Source organism: Cebidichthys violaceus, unplaced genomic scaffold (assembly GCF_023349555.1).
Source record: "Cebidichthys violaceus isolate CVI_PGR_0920_01 unplaced genomic scaffold, fCebVio1.0.p SCAF_5, whole genome shotgun sequence".
Lineage (NCBI taxonomy): Eukaryota > Metazoa > Chordata > Actinopteri > Perciformes > Stichaeidae > Cebidichthys > Cebidichthys violaceus.
In genome coordinates, this window is record NW_027176705.1 from 17,169,342 (window position 1) to 17,193,774 (window position 24,433).

The following is a 24,433-nucleotide window of genomic DNA, read 5'->3' on the forward strand; positions in this document are numbered from 1 at the left end:
GCAAAGAGCAGCCAACATCAGAGCGGGGGGGAGTCTCACCGGGTCTCTGGAGCAGCTCTCTGAAGAGGGGCGTGGGCGGCATGCTGGCAAAACACTAATTTGTCCAAAGGAAGCCTTTCCATTCTATCTTTCTTTTCCAGGAGCTATTAAAGTCCTCATCCGACATCACATCCTTTTGTTTCCCAGGTTTTTAACATGAGCGAGCCAAAGTTCTATCGCGGAGGCTGAACAAACAGCCACTCAACAACAGTTTCACACTCAAATGAATTGAAGAGCAATATAATCGGCTTCAGCTCATCACCATAACCAATGGTGAAAACAAGGAAACGGTTGTGCCTGTTGGAAACACTATGCTTGGGCCGAATGGATGTGGGAGTAGACCCTTGAGAAGAACCTGTGGGTTCTGATGGTGTTCAACCTTTGTTCTCTAACAGCGCTAAAACAAATGCTGAAGTGAAGTCCCTAAAAAGGGAGGCAGGTGAACAGCTGATCATAACACCCACCAGAGTTTAAAAAGACACTGCCCTATCAAACAGAGAGGGACCTTTTTGTTAGGAAATAGAGCTGCACTACCACAGTGCATTGATTGTCACGCCTGATGATTCACTTCTGCTGAACTTTACAGCTAAAAATCATGATGTGCAGTTACAGCATAAGCTAAGTGACCAAGACCGAACACACTTAGTGTAGATGGGAGTATACTGAATGGACGGTACCTGATTGTCATGCAAATCCAGGATGTTCAGTTTGGACAGGCTCTGCAAGCAGCATATCTTACGGATTCTGAGAAGGGACATGAATTGGAAAATATGGCTTAAAAATGTGTCACAATGTCAGCAATCAATAACACATTGTTTGCCCCTTCTTAAATGTACCAGGTGCATGTAAGCATTCAGGAAAAGCAAAGGAAAATGGAAAAGTGTGTGTGCGTGTGTGTGTGTGTGTGTGTGTGTGTGTGTGTGTGTGTGTGTGTGTGTGTGTAGGTGTGTGTGTGGGTGTGTCTATAGAACAGGTACCAAGCTGAGGACAGCCAACTGGCCAGCAAGCGTATTAAAAGGTTACATTCCCAGGAACCGAACATACAGTACTGTACAGAGGCTGAATGTTCAGGACTGTCTATCAAATTACACCGAAGGATGAAAGGCTGGACTCTCTCGAAGAATGCCGATGGAAACCTAAATCAGTGGCATTCTGTACTCTTCAAGAACCACAAATGGCTGCGGAAGGAGGTCAGGAAAGATAAATAGATAAATGTCACGTCTTACACAGAGTTGAACAAATGCCACGAGTTCGTCTGAAAGATCTTCATGTCTTTCACAATGATTTATGAACCTAATCTTCCTTCCTGCCGACCATTAGAATTAAAAGATTACTGACACCAAAATGAATGCTTTTCAAATTAAACTGGGCCCCTGCTGTGATGTAGCAGCAGCTAGTATATAAAATGTATAAAACCATACATGCAAACTGGATGTTGTGAATAATTACGAGCAACTTTTACATATGTTACATTAAACCAGAGATCTGCAGATGTTAAATTAAAGAACAATATGTAATTTGATGTATTTGTGATGTCACACACTCTGCAACATTACTAGCTTAAATATGAACTGTAACTCTGTTACTACCTGTGTAACAGAGGCAACTCTGTTCAAATTCCTGCGTTTGCTTTCTTTTGAATCCAATGATGACATCTCACCTGTTCTTCCCCAGCATAAGGATCCTGAGAGAGCTCAGAGATTCAATGCCGGTCATTTCGGAGATGTGATTGTCGTGCAGGTTCAGGAAAACGAGCTGTTGCAGATGTGACAGATGCTGGATCCCCGTGATTAGATTGTGCTGGAGGTTGAGAAGCTGTAGTTCATCCATAATGCCCAGCTGGGGGCATTCCTCCAGACAGTGCCTGGAAAACAGTTTTTGCCTGATTTAGCCTTTTTATGGTTGACTACAGATGAAGACTTCTTTTTCAGGACATAACGGCTCTATTTCACCTTCAAGGCATGCAATTTAGTTCAGCAAATTAACATCTCACTCTACATACTGTATATTGATTGACTTCATATCTGCTCTGTCACCAAACACAAATCTTTGAGAGGAGGGGTGGGTATTTAATTAAAGGGACTTTGCTGCTCCCTGGTGGCAATCTGGAGCACTTGCCATTTTAAGTGAAAGTGCTATCATTTGTCCTGTAAATACTGTGACAAGCATGACTCCACAAAACTAACAATGACTAAAGAGAATGAACAACAATGCAAGTAAAGATACGTGGCACATGTCATGTCATGCCGTGGCGCATGACATGTCAATCAAACGTCCAGATTACAGTGACAGCTAATCTAACATGTACAGATACAATTCTAAACTGTTAGAAAATAAAATAAAGCAGACCAGACGTACCTGTCCATGTCGATTCGTTGAAAACTGGATGCAAAGCTGTCGCAGGGCGATCGAGGGAAGGGAAAACCAGGGACTGCATTGTATCTAAATCCTCCAGAACCACCTGATAACGACATTAACCACTGAGTTCAGGATACTCTAAATAGCACAGCGCATACAAATCAACAATCTTCCTAGTAGACTACACACTCTAAATATAACATTCGGCAACAAAACTAGCTTCCCAATTCCATAATATTTTCCAAGTGACATTGCCGTATTTACCTGCTGGCTGAGCAAGGTTTAAGGTATTCCGGTAGTAAGCGGCCCCTGCACTGTGGGACGGTCTCCTAGATTTGTCTCTTGTATCTTGTGAACCGTGTGAAACTGCATCCAAACCGCAATGAGTACCACATCCTAGAGGTACTAGCTTGTGTACAGGGGGATCTGTAGAGTCACTGGCAAATGATGGCACTAAAGGTGTCTGGGCAAGTCCTCTGCAGGCATGCAACCTGTTTTCTACAGAGATGTGTGGTATAGAACAAAGTGTGCAAACAGTACAATTATGTACATACCATAGCCGTTTATGAATATACAGCACAATGCTAAATCACAAACAAACAAAAACACTTAAAGGGGGAGACAGTGTACAAATGGGCTGGTTAAAGCTTACCTGGGTGATGCTGAGTCGTGTTTTTGTCTTCTTGAGGGTCAGTCTGTATTTAAAGGTGATACATTGAGAAGCGCTTATTGGAGGAGAGTGTAGGCTATTAAGCACATACCTCGTCTCACGGCGGTCTTTGTCATGACTCACCATCCTCTGCGCTCTCTCCGGCTCCAGTGATTTGGCACTTGTAAGGTGCAACTTGCAGCTGTTGACCTGCAAAAACATTTTTACTAATTAGAACATTAGCATGTAGTTAGAAGCTAGGCTACTAACTTCAACTAACGATAACCGGTTATTTTCTCTACTGAGCCTGACGCTTAAACTGTTAATGGTTAGCCCGTTACACTTCGAAGCAATGTTAAAAGTCCATTAGAATTGGTATTTACCATGGGGGCGAGAAACACCCATCTCTCGTTGACACTGTTGTGTTTCTGAGCACGCATCGTTTTGCCCCCAGCTCGCTCCGACTCCATTTATGTTAGCTAACGTTAATGTTAGCTAAAGTTAATGTTAGCTAACGTTAATGTTTGCTCAAACCAACCAAACACACGCTCTGTTTCAGCGGTACTGACTTTACCTTCATGAATATTTAAAAGAAATAAGTGAACTCATATGCCACAATACAACACTTCAAGAGCAAACGTCAGTTTGTCCAAAACCGATATTTTCATCTTTACTTCAGGCACAACAAACTTCTTGGGGGAGACAAGCTCTGTTGCCACGGCAACGACGACGTTGCTTGGTTACGCTCACTTCCGGTGTCACTAAAAAGCACTCCGTAGGGAAACTATACGAGCGCTGGTGGGTTACTGGTTCTAAGCTGCCGATTGTAGTTTGCTGTACGGACTGTACCTGACAGAGGAGGCCTACTGGCGTCAGTACAGAGAGTGGGCCGAACAGGGGTCAGATGGGGCCCACAGCTCATAACACTAAGGTCCCCTACCGGGTTAAGCTGGCCATGTTTATTAAGCCTTAAGTCTCACTGTCATTGTACATCACACTGAGGATAATTCTCAATTAAACAGGTCAAGGGTAAAAAAGGCCTAGCAGCCAATCGCACATGCCCTACCAGAATACACCTACTAGAGAATAAACAAATGGTCTGATGTACACAGTGGCCTGAGTAAACACGAGTAGCCTCTGCTGTGGTCAGTCACTTTCACCTTTGACGGGTGGGTGCAGTGCTCTTTTTCCAGCAACACAAACAAGAGGAATCGTCTCACAATTAGAATAAATTAGGCACATGGGCAAAATGTTGGTGTTTTTGACAACATTTCTGAATATGAGGTCACTGTAACCCACTAGTGTTGTAAAACAAAGTACTATATTAGTAGTGATGCTAATTACACACAATATTATTGCATGCACTTTTTTTCCATCCTAATTCTAAACAGAATTGGAAGAGAACACCTCAAAAAGCAAGCAATGACTTTGCTCCTATTTTGCAGTCCGGAAAAAATGTATGTAACGCTAAGGCAAGAGATTGATATGATAATGACCACAAGAACACTGACAACAGACCTTTTCTCACAGTGAAATGTTTGTCATTAAAGGAAAAGGCACAGGAGCAACAAATTACACTAATGAGGGCTCTGTTCCAGTTAGGTGTGTGTGTCGGCAAAGCCATGGCAGTGAGTCACTCGCATTTCTCAGATACCTTGGAATTGTTCTTTGACGATTCATTCTCGCCATTAGTTATTAGTCTCTGGTCAAAATATCGCTCAAAATCTACCCTGACTGAGATTCTTCGTGCATTTGACTGTAGATTAATCCTAGTGATACATATATGTGTGTGTTTGTGTGTATGTATGTATATATATATATATATATATATATATATATATATATACATATATATATATACATACATAAGAATATACAAATTCTTTGACATGCCACGGATGGCCCTGTCTTTAGCCACAGTTTTAATGCTCTTTGTTTTCTCTATTTACAAACTAATTCAAGTGACTACCCATTTAATCTCAGGCAGTAACACCACAGAACACCAAATGTGATGAAATAGATTGCGTTTGTGTATTTTCAGCCTTTTTACTCTGGCAGTAATGAGCGGTTGCTCAGAGAACACAAGTCCAGATTCATCAAAGGGACATCCCACACACTGCCTGTCACCATCTATTCACGAGGCACAGACTGACACACATTATGGGAGGTGATCATCAACAGTTTGTATGACAGGCCATATTGAAAAAAAGTACAATGCACAGTCAATTCCAGTAATGTGTAGATATATCTACTTTTAAAGCTTTGCCAAACATCATGAGCACGGAGACGGATCCATGCAGGAGGGAACATGAGCTTTTTGAAACTGGACGTGGGGCTGCAGAAAGGTCTGATATACAGCACAGCAAAAATAATGTATATACTGTTGGTTGTTGGAAAAACATACACACTGGTGTTTTTTTTATAACAGGAAATGCAAAAATAAACATGGTGTAATTGCACCAGCAGCGCTGATTTGTTGGCTGCAGCACAGCTTGACTCGTGCCTTCACTGATCGAGGACCCGTAGAAGCCGAAACAGGAACGCTATTTGAAAACATATTCTCATTTTTATTTCTTGTTAAACCAGACCAACTGAAAAGATTTATGGAAAAATAGATTGCTTTGGGTTAAGGAATTCAAGCTTCAGTTCTTTATTCAAGAGGCTTTAGTTGAAACACTGGCTTATATGTAAGTGTACACGCAAAGAATAACAGGTCCAGGAACAGTTTTATTGGACGCTTTTTCATTTATTTTCTTATTTTGATTTAATGAATGCAAGGTCTCTCTTTAGTTGTAATCGATGACATCTGTGGTAATTACAAATTCACGTGTCTAAATCGCCCTCGGTTTGGCTGCCAGAGATGGGGGTTGAAAGTGTTTCCTCGCAGCCTTGACAACCATCCCCCATTTATTGCAGTGTCCCTCAAACATGGAAGTAAGAAATAGAGAAAAAAAGGGAAAACAGATTGGATTCCAAAGCCCCGTTCCATCTGCCAGGTCACACCGTGTCAATAATAAGCTTAGCACAGAGAAAGAGAGGACGGCTTCAGCCAATGGGAATAAACTATTGTTTTCAGTGAGCTAAAGCATTTTTTTTTTTAAATCTTTGTTAAACGTTCACACACCTCATGTCAGCAAATTCCCTCCTGTCCTTAGCTACTTTACCTCCTGCTCACAATAACAATGGCTGCAACTACGTAAGCGGTATGGCAGGTTTTGACAATAGCATCCACCTAGAGTGACGACTTCAAAGGGAAGGTGCTGTTCACCCGAGGCTTCATTCATACTGAGTGAAGGTGGATGGATCTGTTGCACTTAAACCTCTGTCCTGATGCTAGCAGCTCTACTTAGGCACAATAATACATGCTAACAACAGTATGCTAACATGCTGATGTTTAGCAGGTAGAATGTTTAACATGTTCTTAGTTTGGCGTGTTGGCTTAGTAATATTTGCTAATTAGTATTAAACACAAATTTCAGCTGAGGCTTGGTTTTTCCTGTATTTGGACATGAACCATAGTAGGCCTATTGGACAAAAAAAACTATAACCACATCACGCATGGCATGGAAAACCATCCAAAAGTTGTGAAAGGGCCACTCCAGTGGTTTCACATCGCACTCTAATTGACTTGATGGGCTCACAAGAGACCGACTGTAAAGAGCAGTGCTCAAAACTGAAACAGATAAATGGACTTAGTTGGTAATATGACTAAAGCTTAAAAGAAAAAAAAACACAAGGGATTCTACAATCCCCATGATGCAACTCAATGGCATCTTGGTCTCATTGGGTGGAAATAACCTAGATGACATCATCGGAGTATTATCTCAGACTTTAGAGAGCTCCATTCAGAGCCACACAGCCACATAGGACGTACACAGCTGTCTTCACAGGTTGAGTACTCCTCAAGACAAGTAGCGTTGTGTTCACGTGTGCGATCGGTGGAAAAACCACAAACGTACATTTCAAGGTAGCGTTTGAGGAAAAGTCAGTGGATCATGAACATCCATACAAAATTTTGTGACAATTCATCCAACAGTTGTTGAGAAATTTCAGTCTGGACCAAAGTTGCGGACCTAACATTGACCCATTCAGGATGATGCAGCATGATTTGTCTCAGCATTTGAGATATTATAATTCATCTACTGATTTGTACTGCCTGTAGATTCATGAATCTTAATTTAACATGGCTGCATTGTCCTCTGCAAATAAAGGTCCTGAGGAATCTATACTGCAGTCAAACATCAGGAATGACAGACAGTCCTTCAAGTTATACGAAGACTGTCAGACTTCCAGGATGTAGACATACTGCAGTCAAAGCCAATGAGACTCATCTAAGAGGCTTAGGTTCCACTGACTGGTTACGAGAGTTGTATCAAAAAGGATCACAGCACAATAAAGTCAAGTTTATGTGAATACAATGTTCCAAGCCCTCCTGGCACCATAAGAAGAAGTAAAGGGACAAGAGAAAGTGAAATGAAGAGGAAGGAAACGTGAAATCCTCTGGAGAAGAATCCTTAAGAGAGGCAATTCAAAGAGAGACTCTCCTTGGGGTGTTGGTGACGCAATAGGAGCCAGAAGTGGGAAAATGGTTATTATGCTAATTAGAGGAAAAAAGCCAGTCAGAATGGCATTGAGTTTCCAGCTTATTAGTACACCTAGAAGCATTTCAATTAGTGCCAATACAACAGGCCTGTAATGCATCCTGTCTTTGAGAGGTGTTGATAGGCTGTAGTTGGTGGTGCTGCTGAAATGCATTGTACTTAATTAAAGGGGCCTCTGGTTTTTTGTTCACCCCTAGTGACAAAATAATAGACACATCTTTCAACGCACAGTTTTTGCGTGGATGGCGGTACTCATATGAGGAGGCCATCTATGCCAAACTGGGACAACCTTACCTGAAAAGAGGAAGTGATGCTGGGTGCTTCCAGTGCAGTCCTGACATCACTTCCTGGACTCACAGTTTTTACAACAATCTTCATCTCAATTCTGGGGGTTCAGGAATTGTATTGGAAACAGTTGAAATGACCCTGATGGCAGAGCTTCTTCTGAGAATATACTGCAAGTCCTCAACAAGAAACTAAATGCCTCAGTTTATTTGATGCCGATCTCTTCCTCAAACCACTCTCCTCCCTCTTTCTCTCACTCATTGTCTCTCTGTCGCTCTTTCCCCCCATGTTGCATTGTACACAAACTGGAGCGTTGTATGGCATGTGGTGCAGGGAATGAGTCAGACTGCCCACCAGCTGTGAGCCTTGCTTGCCAGTGGGGAGGAATTAAAAATATTTCGTGCAGGGCAGGCAACAGCCGACAACACTGGTGTGTGTGATTTACAAGGCTATTAGGAGGGAGGCCAACAACAAGCAAAGAAAAGCGGACCTGAGGTATAAGACACATTCAGGTTGACTGTAATAATAATAATTATGCTCTCACCGAAACGCCTACATATTCTGTGCTACAAATCCCTGGCAATGAAACCAGTGATTCTGGGCACCAACGCCTACTTTTAAAGTCCCAGTGGATCTTTGAGACCAAACAAATGAATCAGAGTTCACTTTTATTTTAGGCAGGGTTCACTGGTCCCATAGGCCAAGAGCAGCAGGGCCACATCTAGCATTAAGAACACTACACAATATGATGCTTTTTGGACTCAATATCCTTCAATCATTCTTCGGTCAATACGGTTTTCAACAAAATTCTATTTGACCCACATTTTATACTGTTGTTCGGTCATATTTCCTACACAATTTGATATATATATATATATATATATGTCATCATCCAAAAATATTGGCTTCCTCGGCAGCTGTAGTGAGGACGAAATCTGAAGATCAATCAAGGTTTGAGTTGTTTTCTACTTTTGTCTTATAGTGACTGATGCTTGTGAACTCTAAGTAAATTATATGGTATCATTATATCATTTAAATTATATAATTTAGGTATATATATATATATATACCATGCAAAATAGCCTACTCCCATTTATGAACAAAACAAGTTGTTTTGGCTACTAAATGAGTTAGGGTTTACAGTTTTTCAGTAAAACAAATTAAAATATAGAACATTTTAAGTATTCAGACCATTGTGTAGGGAGATTAACTTTGCAGGAAATATGACCGAACAGCCATATAAAATGTGGAATAAATACAATTTTGTTGAAAATAGAATTTACTTTTTGTCTTTTTTTGGAGGGAGGGGGGGTCCAAATTCCTTCGGAGAGGAAGCATAATGCCTTTAGTATTTTGTATTACTCTGGAGATGTCTGTGGTGTTCATACCCTAATGGTTCGCTGCTCAGTGATTTGACTGTCATGAATACCCACGATTGACTTCCGTGTTTCCTCCCTTCCTTTAGGTACAGGCTAACCTGCGCTACTTGGCTCGTGCGTGCCATACACCAGACGCTGGAGCCTATTATCCAATTAGCGGTGTTAGAGAAGGGGTCGTCCTTGACACGGCTATTTCCCAATTAGAGAGAAACACGTGCATTTGCTCCACTACTTAGCGCCGTGCCAACGGGTCATTCGTGTCTTCCCATCTAAAGACAACACTCTGTGTCCAAAAAAACAACCAAAAAAAATAAAATACAACCCATGTGTATGAAAGCAGAAACCAAAAAAAGAGAGAGAGGAATATGCACGCGTTGGTGAACGCCTTCATGCGCTGCCTCTCCTTCCTCTTGCCTCCCTCTTGGCTTTGTGTCGGCTTTTGCTTGTGGGCTGGGAATGAGTGCGAGGAGACGCTGCCGCCGCGGCCCAATCCCAGAGCTCGTTTCAAAAGCAGAAAGCCTCTTACATATGAGGAAGTAGCAGCACTAGCAGCGGCAGCGGTAGAAGACCAAGGAGGCTCCAGTCCGTCGGTCTCGCCAGGTCCACCAGGCTGCGTCTCGCCGGCTGCTACGAGCCCCGTTGCTCCTCAGGGCCCTCCGTCGGGTCGGATCTGGATCGGGGGCCTCTGGCGAGCCGTGGAGCGCGTCCTCGGAGCCCCCTGGGTCCTCCTCCGCCATCACTGGTGCCCGAAGAAGAAGCGTCGAGCGGCTTTACGCGCCCCGTATCCTGTCTGTGCCTTCGCGTCGAGCAAGATTCGAAGCGACCAGGCAGGCGCTGCTGCTGCTGCTGCTGCTGCAGCCGCGGAAGGGAAGGGAGCGGGTGGAGGCACCTCGACGTGTTCGGCGAACATGAGCGGGTCCGCGGGGAGCCCCGACCTGAGCCCGGAGGAGCGCGTCCCGGATGCGTCAGCGGAGCGCAGCTTCGATGAGGTAATCACCGTGGATCAGCACACGCAGGAGATGGGGACGGTGACGATCACGGTGGCCATTCAGGCGGCGGAGGACGAGGAGCCCGAGGAAGTTTCCGCCAATATTATTGACTTCCTCGGAGGCAGCTGTAGTGAGGACGAAATCGGAAGACATGACAAATCCAGGTTGGACTTATTTGCTACTTCTTCTTTTTGGCTTAGTCAGTGATGCTTGTGGTAAATTATGGTCAAATATATCATCACTTGCTGAACAGAAAACTGAATTCCTGCCCTCGACAGACTTACTTTAGCGCACTCGTTTCGTTCACAGAAGGGAGCAGACTATTCCTCGTGGAGGCAGAGCGGGTTCAGTTTAGGTCGGAGGGTGAATGACACGTTTTTCCTCTTGCTGTCAAGGTTATGTTGGAACCCCAGCAATCGTATTTCTGCGTGGGATATATATATTTGTATTACTGTATTGGCCCGTTACTTCAGTGGGTGAACTGCCGGCACGTGAGCAGCGTGGGTACAGCTGGGACTGTTTTGTTTCACTGAAAGAATGCCAAGTGTGTTGAAGGAGACAGTCACAATGCTGTGCAAACATAGAAGCGTAATCCCGACAGGTGTATTGCGGCGACAACCACAGAACAACGCCGCAAATGTGCGGGGCGGACAATAGATGCTCACAATCGGGAGGCGTCAACGCTCACCCACGGACCCTCTCGAGGGTTATTGGACTAGTCAAAGAGAGTTTAACCACCTGTAGGCCGCGCGCCGGCGCTGCGGAACCAGAGGCACCTGAGGGATAAAGGGATGACACCCTTCACTTTAACCTAATTCCCCTGCGTCACGGCCACGCTATTTTTATCCTCCAGCCTATATGTCGTCGTAGTCCCCCCCCCCCCCCCCCCTCTCGTAATGCGTGCGCGAGGAGTGAGTCGGTAATAAAAAGGTCAACTGGGGGCGGGGGGGGCAAATCCGTCGGTCCGTCCATACCATGCCTCTGTTTGTTCTGCAGGTCACACCTTGAGGCACAAAGAGCTGCTGTCACACCTGCGCTCTGCTGCACGCTTTTTCCTAAACATCTGATCAGACAGCGTGCTTTGGAGCAGGAGACGTTGTCAGCTTAAAACATTCCTCCAGAGTGCACTGCTTCTTGAGAGTGAACTTCATTCACAGCCTGTTATAAAGAGGGGGAAATGTTACCTTTTTTAATTCGCATATTAAACTGACCTCTTAAAGTTCAGCTCATGGTTGTCTTTTCTTTTTAAAGAATTTAAAAAAATTTAAAGAATTTTTTTTTTTTAATCTGAGGTCCTGGGGAAGCGTCGGTGCTCGCGCCAGCTGTGCGGTCAGCCTTGGCTCACGAGCTGTTGACTGAGGGTGCGCACTGGAGGAAAAGGAGGAGGTGATGAGTCATCCAAAAAAAATGTCATCAGACCCCTCACTCTAAATCTGCCAGGCTACCTGACTGCGCCACTTCACAGCTTCAGCCGCTTGTCTGGCTATCCAGTGCCGGTCCCAGTTTTCTCTTTGTATGCTGTGTGGAGTTCATTTATTTATTTATTTATTTATTTATTTATTTTTTACCATATTGTATGTGTGGGAGGAAGAGCCTGTGACTCTGGCGCCCTTCAGATGGAGAGGTCCTGGCAGTTATTGAGGATTAGTGGGGCACCGGTGTCGAGGTCTGGCTTCTGAGGCATGGTGACGGCACACAGCATGTCCACTGCAGAGGGGGATTTCAGGATGAGGGTGTTTTCCTGCCAAATGACTTGTAAGCCTCTGGCTCATTGTATTCATGAAAGTGAGATGTGTAACCATTGCGGTGGTGTTTAACAGTTTTAGACTCACATTTGCATTTTGTCCCCCCACACACACACACACACACACACACACACACACACACACACACACACACACACACACACACACACACACACACACACACACACACACACACAGCGGTGCCGGCACCAGCGGAGGCGAGTTGGAGGAGGAGAGCTGGCAGCCCCCGGATTCAGAGCTCATCCAGAAGCTGGTCGCTCAGATCGAGTACTACCTGTCTGATGAGAACCTGGAGCACGACGCCTTCCTCCTTAAGCACGTCAGACGCAACAAACTGGGCTTTGTCAGCGTCAAGTTGCTCACTTCGTTCAAAAAGGTAACCATGGTTGCAATGCTCTTGGGTAGAATGGGGAAACACAATGGGAAATAATTGGAATTCCCTGTCCACAAACACGCACTAAATTGTAGCCTACATGCCACATGCAATAATAGTCATTATGTTCTTTTCATGTTTATAATATTCCTGCAGTGATTGGCAACCAGACCACTGACCAAAATGTACAAATGGAAGTCTAAAGCAAGGCGGAGAAGAAGGTTAAAAGAGGAACCTGGGCAGAGCATTGGTTGTTTTTTAAATTCACAGTGCTGTACAGGCTGTGTAAATAATGCTTTTCTCACATGGATTCACACCAGCTGGTGCTTCTTGAGGCCCATGCATGCAGATTTGTTGGGTAGTTTGATTTAAAAAAAACTTCTGTTTATGGCACCAATGATCCGAGGCCCCACACATCCACTCAATTTGAATATAAACAAGGACACTCATATATGAGCTTGACGACACTTGAGGTGACGCATTCTACACCTGAGCAACGCTCGCGCAGCGGTGAATTGAGTAATGTGGTGAGGCCAGGATGTTTGGTAGAGATATTGATTCAGGAAGTATGACTGGAAGGAAGGAAGTGCCCGCTGCTGACTGATCCTGCTGATGGGCCTTATTGTTTAGTCATTTCACTGAAGCGTCATAACTCTCAAAGAGAAGCGATTGCAGAGGATCAATAGGTGCCCTAATGGTTATGAGAGGGTCCTCTTGGACTACTTGGCATCTCACCCATGTAACACGAGCGTTGTCTCTTTTGCAGGTGAAACACTTGACTCGAGACTGGAGAACAACCGCTTACGCCCTGAGACACTCCGGTATACTCGAGCTGAATGACGAGGGGCGCAAGGTGCGGCGCAAATCCGCAGTGCCGGTCTTTGCCAGCGAGTCGCTGCCCAGCCGCATGCTGCTGCTAAGTGATCTGCAGAGGTGGCCGGAGCTGGCAGGTCTCACTAATGAAAATGGAGGTGGCGGCGAGGCGGGAGCAACTCAGCAGGAGCAGCTGATGAAGCTGTTGCTGAAGGAGTTTGGAGCATACGGCGCCATCGCCTCCGTCCGAGTGCTGAAGCCCGGGAAGGACCTGCCGGCCGACCTGAAGAGGCTGAGCGGCCGCTACACTCAGCTGTGCACTGAGGAATGTGCCATTGTGGAGTTCGAGGAGGTGGAGGCCGCTGTCAAAGCCAACGAAGCCGTGGGGAGCGAGGATGGAGGCGCCGGTTCGCTGGGGTTGAAAGTAGTCCTGATTGGCACCAAGCCACCCAAGAAGAAGGTACCCAAGGAAAGGCCGCGGGAAGAAGGAGGGATGCGCAAAAGTCGCTCACTCAACAGCAGGGTGCGAGAGCTTCAGTACCACGGGGACGACTCGGCCTGTAGCTCCTCAGAGACGGAAAGCAACCCTACGTCCCCGAGGCTGGCCAGGAAGTCCCAGTCCTGCAACAAGCTCAGCCCCACCACTGCGGGCCTCAACTTCCAGAACAATCACCTCAGCCCCGGTATGTCCCCGCGCAACAGTCCCTGGTCGAGCCCCCGCGCCAGCCCCTGTCCTCAGCGCAAATCCCCCCATTCCCACAAGTCTCCCTTAGCCAGCGAGGGCAGACTGAGCCCGGAGCCCGGGCGCCGCTGGGCAGACTACTCCTCGGACAGTAGCCTCACACCTTCGGGGAGCCCGTGGGTTCAGCGACGCAAGCAGGTAGCGTCGCAGGAGAGCAGCCCGGTGGGCAGTCCGATGATGGGTCGGAAGATCCAGAACGCCGACGGCCTGCCACCGGGGGTGACGAGGCTGCCCAGGGGTCCCGACGGAACCCGCGGCTTTCACTGTGTCTCCGTTGCTGAGAGGGGAAAGACTGCGGCTACTCAGACTTGATATGTGGAGCATCCTTACGCATTCCTTTGCCCCCCCCCCCATAAATAAATGAATGAAATGATCTATTTGAGCTGTTCTGGGCAGCGGCTCTCAGTCCCCACCCTGCATTCGAGACTGTGTAGATATGTTTTTGTTCAATGTTTTTTTTCCTTTGGTTATATTTTTATACGACGTTATGAGTTACCATGGCAACATTAGTGATTTACTAATGGGAATTTGAGTGAATTGATATTGCTTTGAAATGGACCGTGTCACCTCCATTGCCGTCTAAACTTGTTCTACATGGGGCGGGTTGGAGAAGGAGTTCCACTTGTTTTTTTTGTTTAGTTTTTTTTAATTGAAGTGTGTCCTCTCTGTCTTGTGTGTAAAAGCTCACAACTGTCTGTGGATGGTGTATATGTGTGTAAGTGGTACAGGCACATGGACTTGATAGAGATATCACCATATGCCTTTTCTGTATTTGTCTACTGTGAGTTTCATTTTTATTTTTTTTACATACTATTTAAACTGAGGCCATAATCGCTCCACTGCCATAAAGGTTGGACAGTTAATCTGGACATGTTTTTTTATTTTGCTTCTTTTTAGTTCCAGTATTTTCCATACACTTTGGCACTAGGTTGAGGAGGGTGTCTTCTCGCCCTGTAAATGTTCTTTTGTCCGGCAGGTAGCTGCTTTATTTATTGTTTTAGCTTAATTTTATTTTTTTCTCTGAATCTAGTTCTCAGTCCGAGCTCACACTGAGGTTTGAGGGATGTTCGGGTCAGGCAGAAGGAAAACAAAATGCGTTACGTTCTTGCCTTTACATCTGAGCTGGGGTATTTGTACAGTGCAATTCCTATTGTACAAATAAATCACTAAAATTGCAATTGACCAGACTTTCTCTTTTTTCTTTGTTTGTGGCACATTTTAAGGCGGTCATGATGGTCGCAGACACCCATGGCCCAATCTTATTTCTTTGTTTTTATTTCAATATGTAAGTGAGTTTTCAGTGAGACATTGTTTCAGTGCCAAGACGGTAGAAGCGTCGCCACACTTGGAAAGCAGAATTGGCACACTGCTGTTTTGTTTTTTAATGGATTGCACAGATGGGATGGTGAGAGACATGATGGATTATAAACTCTTATCAACCCTCCAATAACCATTAGACCAGCTGCACAAGTAACTTCTTCCCATTGCCTGTGTCTCGGTATATGCAATGTGATAAATGGTACTCTCTACTCGTCATGTTTTAGTGGTGGATGTGGTTCGGCTTTCTTTGACACGTCAACAGGAAAACCTTTAATGGCACAATGTCTACAATCAAACGATCAAGATTGAATAGAAGTATGTATCCCAACATAACTGGTGGCGTAAGTGTTCACCACCTCCAGTCAGCAGGTCGTAGCAGAGGCCTCCTTTTTTACCAGCAATTTTCAGCTTGGAGTCTGAAGTGGATGGGCACATTTGGACATCCCCATTCATCCATTGTCCGAGCTCCATCACGTCGCATGGAGACGGCGGTGAACGGCAGTTATCGAGTCTCTCCACAGATTTGTGATTGAGGTTTGGACTCTGAATTGGGCCAGTGATTGTTGTTTTGGGTACAGCGCATTCCTGTCCGGCTTTGTGTTGTCTTGCCGGAAAATAAGTCATCGCCCACAGACTACAGCAGATGCTCCTCTATGATTCCTCTATCTTTGCAGCGTTTGTGTTTAACCTTTCCTTATCCTAAGCTTTTTTTTTTTTTTTTTTTTGTGCCTGCTGCTGAGGAGCATCCTCACAGCATCATGCTGCCACCGGAGGCTCCATGCTGGGGATGGGAGGCTTTCTGCTCATGTGCAGTGTTTGACTTTAGTATGCATGGTGACCATCTTGGTGCGTCAGTCTCCTCTCCTTGCCTTCTGGCAAAAACACTCACCCAGATGTGAGCCAGAACCCGCGGCCCACTGGTGTTTCTCCTCACGCAGACATTTGGCCTTTTGAGGGATATTTAGCAAATTTTCTAGCATCCTTCCACTTACCCTAATGACTAACCAACTGTTCAGAAACGGGTGTGTTGGTCCTAATATTGCTTGGTTACATACAGGTGATTTCCACTCAACTAATGATGTGCCTTTTAAAACATTATTGGCCTCACTAGCAATGATTTGCATGTGGGCGTGAGCACTTACGCAGTCGGTAATTTAGTTTTATATTTGTTCTTAATTTAGTTTGTCATAGAGCTCTGTCATGAAATGATATTCTGTGCTGATTAGTGTCAAACTAATGAAAAGCATCTCCCTGATTCAATGGTGTGTTGCAAAAAGAAATTGGAGGAAAGACGAGTCCAAGAGGTGGTGAATGTCCCGCGTTGAAATGCTCCCCAGCCACCGTCCAGGGGTGAGAGAAAGGAGCTCCCAGCTGGATGCCTGGAGAGTCGTTCGACTTTGAATTCGGTCGCAGCATTCTGTTTATCCACTCTGTGCTTGGAGAAGTTATCTCGTGTAGGAGGTGAACATAATGGGAGGACACAATCTGTTAGGCAGCGCCGGACACATGGGGGGGGGGGGGTCTGAACCTATGCGCCGACATACAGAGCTAAGTGGTATTACGTAAGAGACGGATGAATACACTTTTGTTCTCCTCTTTGCATGATTGGCAATTAAAATAAGGACGTCGTGATTTTCGTCCGCCTCTGATGGACAATATTTTGGCTGGACTCTCGATGGCTGTTCATTCTAACGGTGCGAATAAAGACTGTTTGGGATAAGTACGGCAAAATGAAGCTATTATCCTCATGAGACAAAGCTATAATTACCTCGAAGGATGGTTTGTTATAATCGCAGCAAATGGGGAAACCACAAAGAGGGGTAATGGCAAACCCAAATACTCCTCTGGTCATTATTTGTAATTGGGCGGTAGCCATTGATGTATGAATGAAAAGTTATTTAATGCATTACTTTTGACCATTTACTGAAAGATGATCAGATTACATGTTATAGAGTAGCACCTTTGTGTTTGAGCTCAGTATTAGAAGTTCATTGTGCATTCTGCACATTGTCTTATAAAGTATCATATTCATTATTAGAGTTCTAAATACATGTGCAATACAATCATTTACCCATATTCACATGCATATATGCAGATGCATAAATCAGTGATGGGTATAAAACCACAGCATGCTAAAGCAGACGGTAGCAAAAACCCACATTTTCTTTTTACAGCAGCTTTAAAAAACGAGTTTACAAATTGCTTTGACAGACGAAGACCAAGAAAGCAGGACAGACTTAAACCCTGATAGAACAGTAAAACCAATCAATACGATCAAATAACACAAAGCAGTACAAACACACCACATCTGTAAAAATGGGTTTTAAGAAGTGATTTAACAGAACACTGCTTCTGAGAGCTTCATCTCCTCACCTCGACTTTGGAAACCACAACGAGGGCCCTTCCTGAGGATCCAAGTCAGCGAGCCGGCTCATAAGGGGTCAACTTTTCTTCTATGTATTTTAGGGCCAGACTCAGACGTGCTTTAAAGGTGATCAGTAGAATCTTAAAATCAATTCTTAAAACAAACAGGGAGCCAGTGAGGAGAAGCCCAGCTGCTGCGTTCTGAACTAGTCGGAGTCTGAAGAGCGACTTTCGGTCGTTCCAGTTGTCAAGTCTTGAGAAGATGAAGTGAGGCTTTTTCCAGTTCAGTGGGTGAGAGGATGGGTTTAATTTTTGGAGATTCTAGGTTCTATTTAGAAGGAAACAGAACTGTTCTTTGATTTGTGGTTTGAAGCGTCGCTCTCGAGTCAAATAGGGTTCATGCTGTGAAAGCCTTTCGTCAACATTTCCAAAAGCTGAGAAGAACCGATTCTAACAGAATATAGGTGAGCGTTTCACGTCTCCACATCAACTAGAGTGTGTGTGACACACGCTTGCATCAGTCTGTGGGAGGAAGCTGTGAGTGGGCGGTGAAACATTTGAGGAGCTAGCATTAGGGTGGAGTAAATTTACAACAGCCAATTGGAAAAGTCGACACAGAAAACCAAGAAGTTACTAGAAAGGAAAAGAAGCCCACCCCAACCTCACATTATGTAACGTGAGCTCAGGCGTTCTACATGGATCGCTGAGTAGAGTGTAAAAACGAGACATGACTGGTTCACTGTAACTCTGCTCATGTTGAAGTACTGTGTTGGGAAAGCAACCCCCCCCCCCGTCACACACCCCTCCCTGTGTTTAATGTGAGAAAAGGCACAGACCTGTGTGACAATGACCCGAGCTAATATTAGAGCTCTGAATTCCAACAGCTTTGGCGTAGAAGGCCCGAGCTCGTGTCCCATCAGAACATCTGTCCTGTTCCCTAAAAGTGAAAAGTTAGACATTTTAGCTTTCAGTGTTTTGGTTCTCAACATTCAGCTTAGTCCACTTCTCATTCCCCCATTAAACGCCACATAAACCAACGAGTCAATTAACAGAACCCACTGACAACCTGGTAGTGCTGAGAGTACAATTGGATCAACACGAGTCATATTTCATAATTTTATTAACATAACTTAAAAAAGAAAGCAGTCATTTACCGTGTGAAACAGTTGACTGAAAACAGAAAAACATATTTACATGGAGTGAGAGGATGAGCTCGATCTTACAGCGTTAGCACACAGAACTCTGTTTACAATGTGAAGCATGATGAGGAGCTGAATGCACTGGATATCTCTGATATACATCTCTCTCCAACACGGAAACCACAGTGACTGCAGCTCTCTAGTGCAACGCATTTCAAGGCTTTCAATATGTAGACATACACGGATGAGATTATGATCTCCGCCTTTCCCAAAGAGAAAAAAAGATATCCGATACACGTTGTGAACACGAGTCATGACAGACATGAGCTGTTCTTTCTGGTTCTCTAACAGTTCCAGTTTGAATATACAGTAACTCTAGTGTATTTATTTATTGTACTACGTATGAACTTTAACAAGAAACTTCCATTTTCAAACATTATTTGAGCTAAAGAAAAGCAATGGTATCACGTATCTATCTCTTAATGATGTTTTTTTACAGTCTGACTCAATGTAAGGAAAGTTAATAAAAACAAAATAACACATTTTAAATAACTGTTGAACTCATCCACAAGACCAACTGTCTGCTGGAAATACAAATTCCTGGACATATTTAATGCTTTCTTTCAGGACATACTATACTGCCTTTTTAGCTTGTCTGATGTTACCATGGTTACCATCTGGACCCCCACCCCCCATCGATGCATTGACCTTGCAGTAGGGGAGGAGCAACACATGGCTCCGAGGTGGCAGGATGTCGGCGGAAGCGAACCCGTCTCCACATCAGCGTGACGGAGCCTGACCGAAAGACATAATGACCGGCTCCTCGTCCCCGCGCACAGATCCGTCCGCAGAGCCTCGGCGGGAGACGGACGCCGAGTGATTGGGATCGATCTGATGGGCTGTGTGGGTAGACTCGTGGCTGGCGGAATGAGGAAAACACTTCCTGCCAGTTAGCAGATGGGATGGGGACGTGTTGCGCAGCGAGCTCGGGCGGGCGGAGCGTGCCAAGCACACGGCAGCTCAGATCTTCGATCTTTGAGGGCGGAGCGGTGTGAAGGGGGGGGGGGCACGAAACCACGCAGCCACGTGTCCCGGGGCTTCCGCCTCAGATGTACAGAGAGCCGTCGGCGGGTCCCACATAACCGACCCCTATCAGAAGAACGTCTATCAAAGTCCAAATGCCCAGGCCCCCAAAGCTGAACAGCTTGCCCAGACCCTCTCTCCACTGGCCCAGATAAAACCGGTCGGCCCCAAAACCACCAAGCGTAATGCTACGGAAAGACATGAGAGAAGACACGGGACAAAGACGCCGTTAGAGCACACACCTGGATCCAGTGTTTCCAGCGTCTAAGCCGGTCACAACTCTTGCGATGACGCTAGCGGCAGGTTTACCTGAGAGCTAAAGCCGTTGACCACTTGTATCCACCCGTCCAGTTACAAAATAAACGCTTCTGAAAACGTCTATTACCTGCAGACAAAAAAATGATTTAGCAGAAACAAAACATCTCCCACACAAATGAAGAGCACTGAAACCACAAATAAAATGTTGGTAAAACAAATCAGCATGACTGAAAACACTTTTTCCTAAATTACAATATCTGTGACCCTATGAGTGTATGAAATATTGTGGGTTTCCAGATTGTGTACCTGATGAGATCAAGATCCATAATGACTCAACAGTATTATTTTTAGACGCACTAATTATCAGCTAACAGACAGCCTAACCCTGCACAGGACATTTAATACTTCATCAATTACTCTCCCCGTGTTCCCTTGAAGAAAACTCGTCTTTAGTAAATAGGGGCCGTGTTTAAGAAACCTTTATCAAAACATCTGTTCACAACCTCTCACAAAACACATGCATTATCGTATAGAACTATTACTATTTAAAACAATTCTTCCTTTCTCCGTTTTTCAAAATCTGCCTTCACCGCGGAGGCATGTCAAAAAAATACAGATATCTTCAAGAAATCAAGGTGACACAAGTTGAGTAATTGATAGACAAATTAGCATTTTGGGGCAACCATGAATTGGCTAAAAAATGTACATTATTGTTTGAGGCAAAAAGGTAATTTTGTAAATCTTTAACGAGAAGAAAAGAATGTGTAAAAGTCTCACGTCTTAAAGAAACTAATTCCTAACAGACAGTTAGAGCACTGAAGGTGAAGCAACCAAACAGGCTCTACAGCGGAGCCTCCATCATACCTAAACAATGCACGTGGTCCAACACGTCACAGGTGGCGTTGTAGCGCTTGCGTGGGCAGGACACCGTCATGCAGTTGGTGGAGTTTGAGCAGCGGTACTGGGACGGGTCCAGCTGCCAGCAGAACTGACAGCTGATGGAGAGAGAGAAGTTGGTTTGCTGCTGTCCCGACTCTCCCTTAAAATACAAAAAAACATCAGGTCATCAACACACGTGTATTCCAAAGTTAAGCACAACAGCTGTGTCTCTCACCACACAACTGCTATTTGTCAATAGTGATGTCACGATATGAGACTGAACAAATGCTCCCACAACGCCGGTTGAAGGCACTTTTTTTGGGGCGTAAATGAAGCTGGAATGTCGGGGCCCACGTAGATTCTTACTGTCAACGCTTCAGGCGAGCGGCATGACTCTCTCACGGGAAACAAACCACACATGTGGAGTGACTCGTGCGTGACGACGAGTGTTACCGCACACACAAACAACGCGTCTGGTGACCAAATCGGTTAATCCCGACGTCCCTATTTATACTTTCTTCAAGCAGCATTCAGATCACTTCCAGTTTCACAGCTGACACAAACGCTACAAGCACAACTTGACTTCTCCTGTCGTGTTTCACTTCCCTTTGTATCAATGAGCAAAACAGGGTGTAGACCTCTGACTGTCAATCATCTTTTTAAGGCAGCATAGATCCATCACATAATAGAAACTGCTACTCACTATGCAGTGAACTCCTTTTTTGGGTTTACAGGTGAAGGCAGCTGGTTTCCTGTAGGTGCAGTTGGGTTGGTAATTGCGTTGGTAATTGCAGTGCATGCAATCAGCTGGCAGGCGACTACATGAACCCCCACTAGGACACTTGGAAGTGTAGCTTTCTTCATCTGCAGGAGACACTGAAAAACGGAAAACATCAATTTACAGCAGTGGGCTTTTTATGACTTTGTGTCTGGGATCATTAATGGATGTGGCAGTGCACTTGTAAGTGTGCCCCACTGCGGGAGGTAAATGACTAACACTCTGTCCTCTACAAAGAGTCCTTGAACAGGGCCATTCATTCCTGATTGCTCCATTAAGGCTGCCTGCTGGCCAGCAAGACAAAAAAAAGAAAATGTTCTTGCTCTGTTGAAAAGCATTTAACTCTTCCAAGTCTAGACAACATGAGAGCAATATTCTCTGACACAGGGTAAAAGAAAAGAACGGATTTTTAAATTAAAAGCATAAAGCTGACAGATTCTTTCTAAATAAACCGTTGCCTCTCTAGTCTTGTTTGTTCGGTATAACGAGGGATCATAACAACAGGATAATCAATGAAAGCTACTCACTTTATGCACCCCTTCTCCACAGTGGAGTCAAGGGATTTATATAACAACTGAGAAGTCTGTCAGTGTGTTTTGAGTTGTTTGATACATACTTATTATATAACATTAGTTATTAAAAAGGAGAGCAGCTGTGTGGTTATAAGTTGGTGTTGAACAATGACTGTTTCTTTACTACAGGGAGATGGCCGAGGCGCTCAACTCCAGGTACACTCCTACCTGAAGGAATGTTCTCAAATCTACATTCGTTGTTGGTATTGAAAAAGTATAGTCAATAACAATAGTGAGTTATCTAAACATTTCTGCTGTTGCACTTCAATAAAGACTGTGTGTTAATGTTAACTATATGTCAATGTGTCCTTGGGCAAGACACTTAACCCCAGAATGTCTCCCGTAGCTGCGTCTACGGTGTGTAGACAGATATTGAATTGTAAGTCGCTTTGGATAAAAGCGTCTGATGAATGACTGTAATGTAATGAATAATGAAGCACTGTTGATTCTTTTTTAATTCAAAAAGAACCGATAAGAGTATCGATACCCATCCCTAGTTATAACATGGGCAAGATAATTACCTTATTATATTATAGAAGACATGACATAACCAGTATACCAACATGCACTGATTAGCAGAAATGTCAACATGCTCTTAATAATCAGGTTACCTACTACTCTCGGTTGTGCTGCATTTCTTTGTAAATATGTGCTAAAAACAACCTAAGAGTGGGTCCCTTCATGTGTTCATCGTTAACAACAAGAAAGTCTCGTTCCAGGTTCCAGTCAGTATGATTCATGTTGATTAATATCCGATGTGTTTACCTGAGGCGGCAGCAGGGACCACTGGGCTGGTGATGACGGGTCCATGCTGGGCGTCTCTGGAGTAGGGAGGCTCCTGGCCAACGTGAGGGGAGCTCAGGTACCCTGACAAGCAACCACACAGGGAAGAGTTCAACCCCCTCATCTGCCATAGCATGGATATGAAACGTAACGTGACAATAAGCAATAGCCTTCATATTGTGCCGATTGTGGAAATGTCAAGTAATGATCGATAACGTTGATGCATTGCCGTGTTACGAATCAGACACGCCAATAACGTATGTTTAATATATAACGTTGAATTAAAAGTCTCGTGAATGTGTTGTTAATTAAATATACAGTATTATATTATCGCATCTAAGCGAAGCTAGCTAACGTCCCTGCTCAACAGTAGCTTTACCGAGGCGTTGAACCTTTACAGTTATTGCAAATTAGCGGTGCAGTCAACCGTTAGCTCTTTATTATTGTTCATTATAATACGGGTAGATACAGTACTGCCTCTCGTACCTTATTGCTTAATTAAAAACACATAATCTAATGTGTTTGTTGTATTAGACAACCAAATGTCCAATTAACGCTAATCATTGCATCCTGTGTTTGCTAACTAGCTAGGTGCACTAGCCGTTAGCTCGCTGGCTAACGTTAACCGGTTGACGTCAATGCTAACTCGGTGGGTGGAAGCTAACGTTCGCACAAAAACGACAAATGTAAGCTAGCCATGTACGCGAGGCACGCGGTTTGACACCTGCAGCCGACCCCGTAAACTTACCGTTAACACATTGGAAGAACAGGTCCATAAACAACACGAAAACGATTCCGTGGGTTTTGTAACACCGACCTCGGTCGGGTCTCCATTTCTGACAGATGGTGGCCATTGTTGCAGCAGAGCTAACCAAAGCTACATTCAGGTCATGTAGGAAACGCGAAAGTCAGCGATCCTCTGCTTGACTGAGGCACGAGGAGGCAAGTGCTCACGAATACAGTAGTTTACCGTTTTCTCTGGTTGTTTCTCCACGTAGCTAGATACTAGAGGATTCCATGGCAGATGTATTTAGTGGACACCAATTGCTCAAACAGTAATACGTTTGTTACACTCAACCATTCACATCGCCTTGATGCAAAGTAAATTGTTTTCTTACAGTGTAGACTATATGGGATTGAGTTTAGATCTTCCAGCAAAATTAAACATCAACCGCAATATCTTTACAGTGACCTTCAGAATAATAACTGTGATTAACCATCTTTAATTTAATGTCCCCCGCAGTTATTTCTATGCTTCATATC

At 44.5% G+C, this 24,433-nt stretch overlaps 3 protein-coding genes across 4 annotated transcripts in view; 1 reads left to right on the top strand and 2 right to left on the bottom strand.

Moving 5' to 3' along the window:
• The window catches only part of LOC137887830 (leucine-rich repeat-containing protein 49-like), a 31,100-nt gene extending 27,498 nt beyond the window's left edge, over positions 1 to 3,602 (bottom strand). Inside the window, exons 1-7 of one of the 2 annotated variants that reach the window (XM_068731060.1) lie at positions 3,430 to 3,602; positions 3,191 to 3,256; positions 3,050 to 3,092; positions 2,662 to 2,895; positions 2,398 to 2,500; positions 1,700 to 1,903; positions 717 to 783 (exon numbers count right to left, since the gene is read on the bottom strand). In XM_068731060.1, the coding sequence (XP_068587161.1) occupies positions 717 to 783; positions 1,700 to 1,903; positions 2,398 to 2,500; positions 2,662 to 2,895; positions 3,050 to 3,092; positions 3,191 to 3,256; positions 3,430 to 3,516 (804 nt within the window). In that variant the 5' untranslated portion in view covers positions 3,517 to 3,602. The remainder of the gene's footprint in view (positions 1 to 716; positions 784 to 1,699; positions 1,904 to 2,397; positions 2,501 to 2,661; positions 2,896 to 3,049; positions 3,093 to 3,190; positions 3,257 to 3,429) is intronic. The other variant, XM_068731059.1, reaches the window with a different exon arrangement.
• A 6,074-nt stretch (positions 3,603 to 9,676) lies between these two features.
• larp6a (La ribonucleoprotein 6, translational regulator a) lies at positions 9,677 to 15,172 on the top strand. Its single transcript, XM_068730949.1, has 3 exons — positions 9,677 to 10,464; positions 12,244 to 12,442; positions 13,206 to 15,172. Exons 1-3 carry the CDS (start codon positions 9,677 to 9,679, stop codon positions 14,304 to 14,306), a joined length of 2,088 nt encoding a protein of 695 aa, XP_068587050.1. The 3' UTR covers positions 14,307 to 15,172.
• Positions 15,173 to 18,780: 3,608 nt separating this feature from the next.
• On the bottom strand, positions 18,781 to 24,061 carry tm2d3 (TM2 domain containing 3). Its single transcript, XM_068731089.1, has 6 exons — positions 23,919 to 24,061; positions 23,153 to 23,254; positions 21,741 to 21,913; positions 21,023 to 21,197; positions 20,210 to 20,285; positions 18,781 to 20,088 (listed from the first exon to the last, which is right to left on the bottom strand). Exons 1-6 carry the CDS (start codon positions 24,022 to 24,024, stop codon positions 19,923 to 19,925), a joined length of 798 nt encoding a protein of 265 aa, XP_068587190.1. The 5' UTR covers positions 24,025 to 24,061; the 3' UTR covers positions 18,781 to 19,922.
• Positions 24,062 to 24,433: the final 372 nt, after the last annotated feature.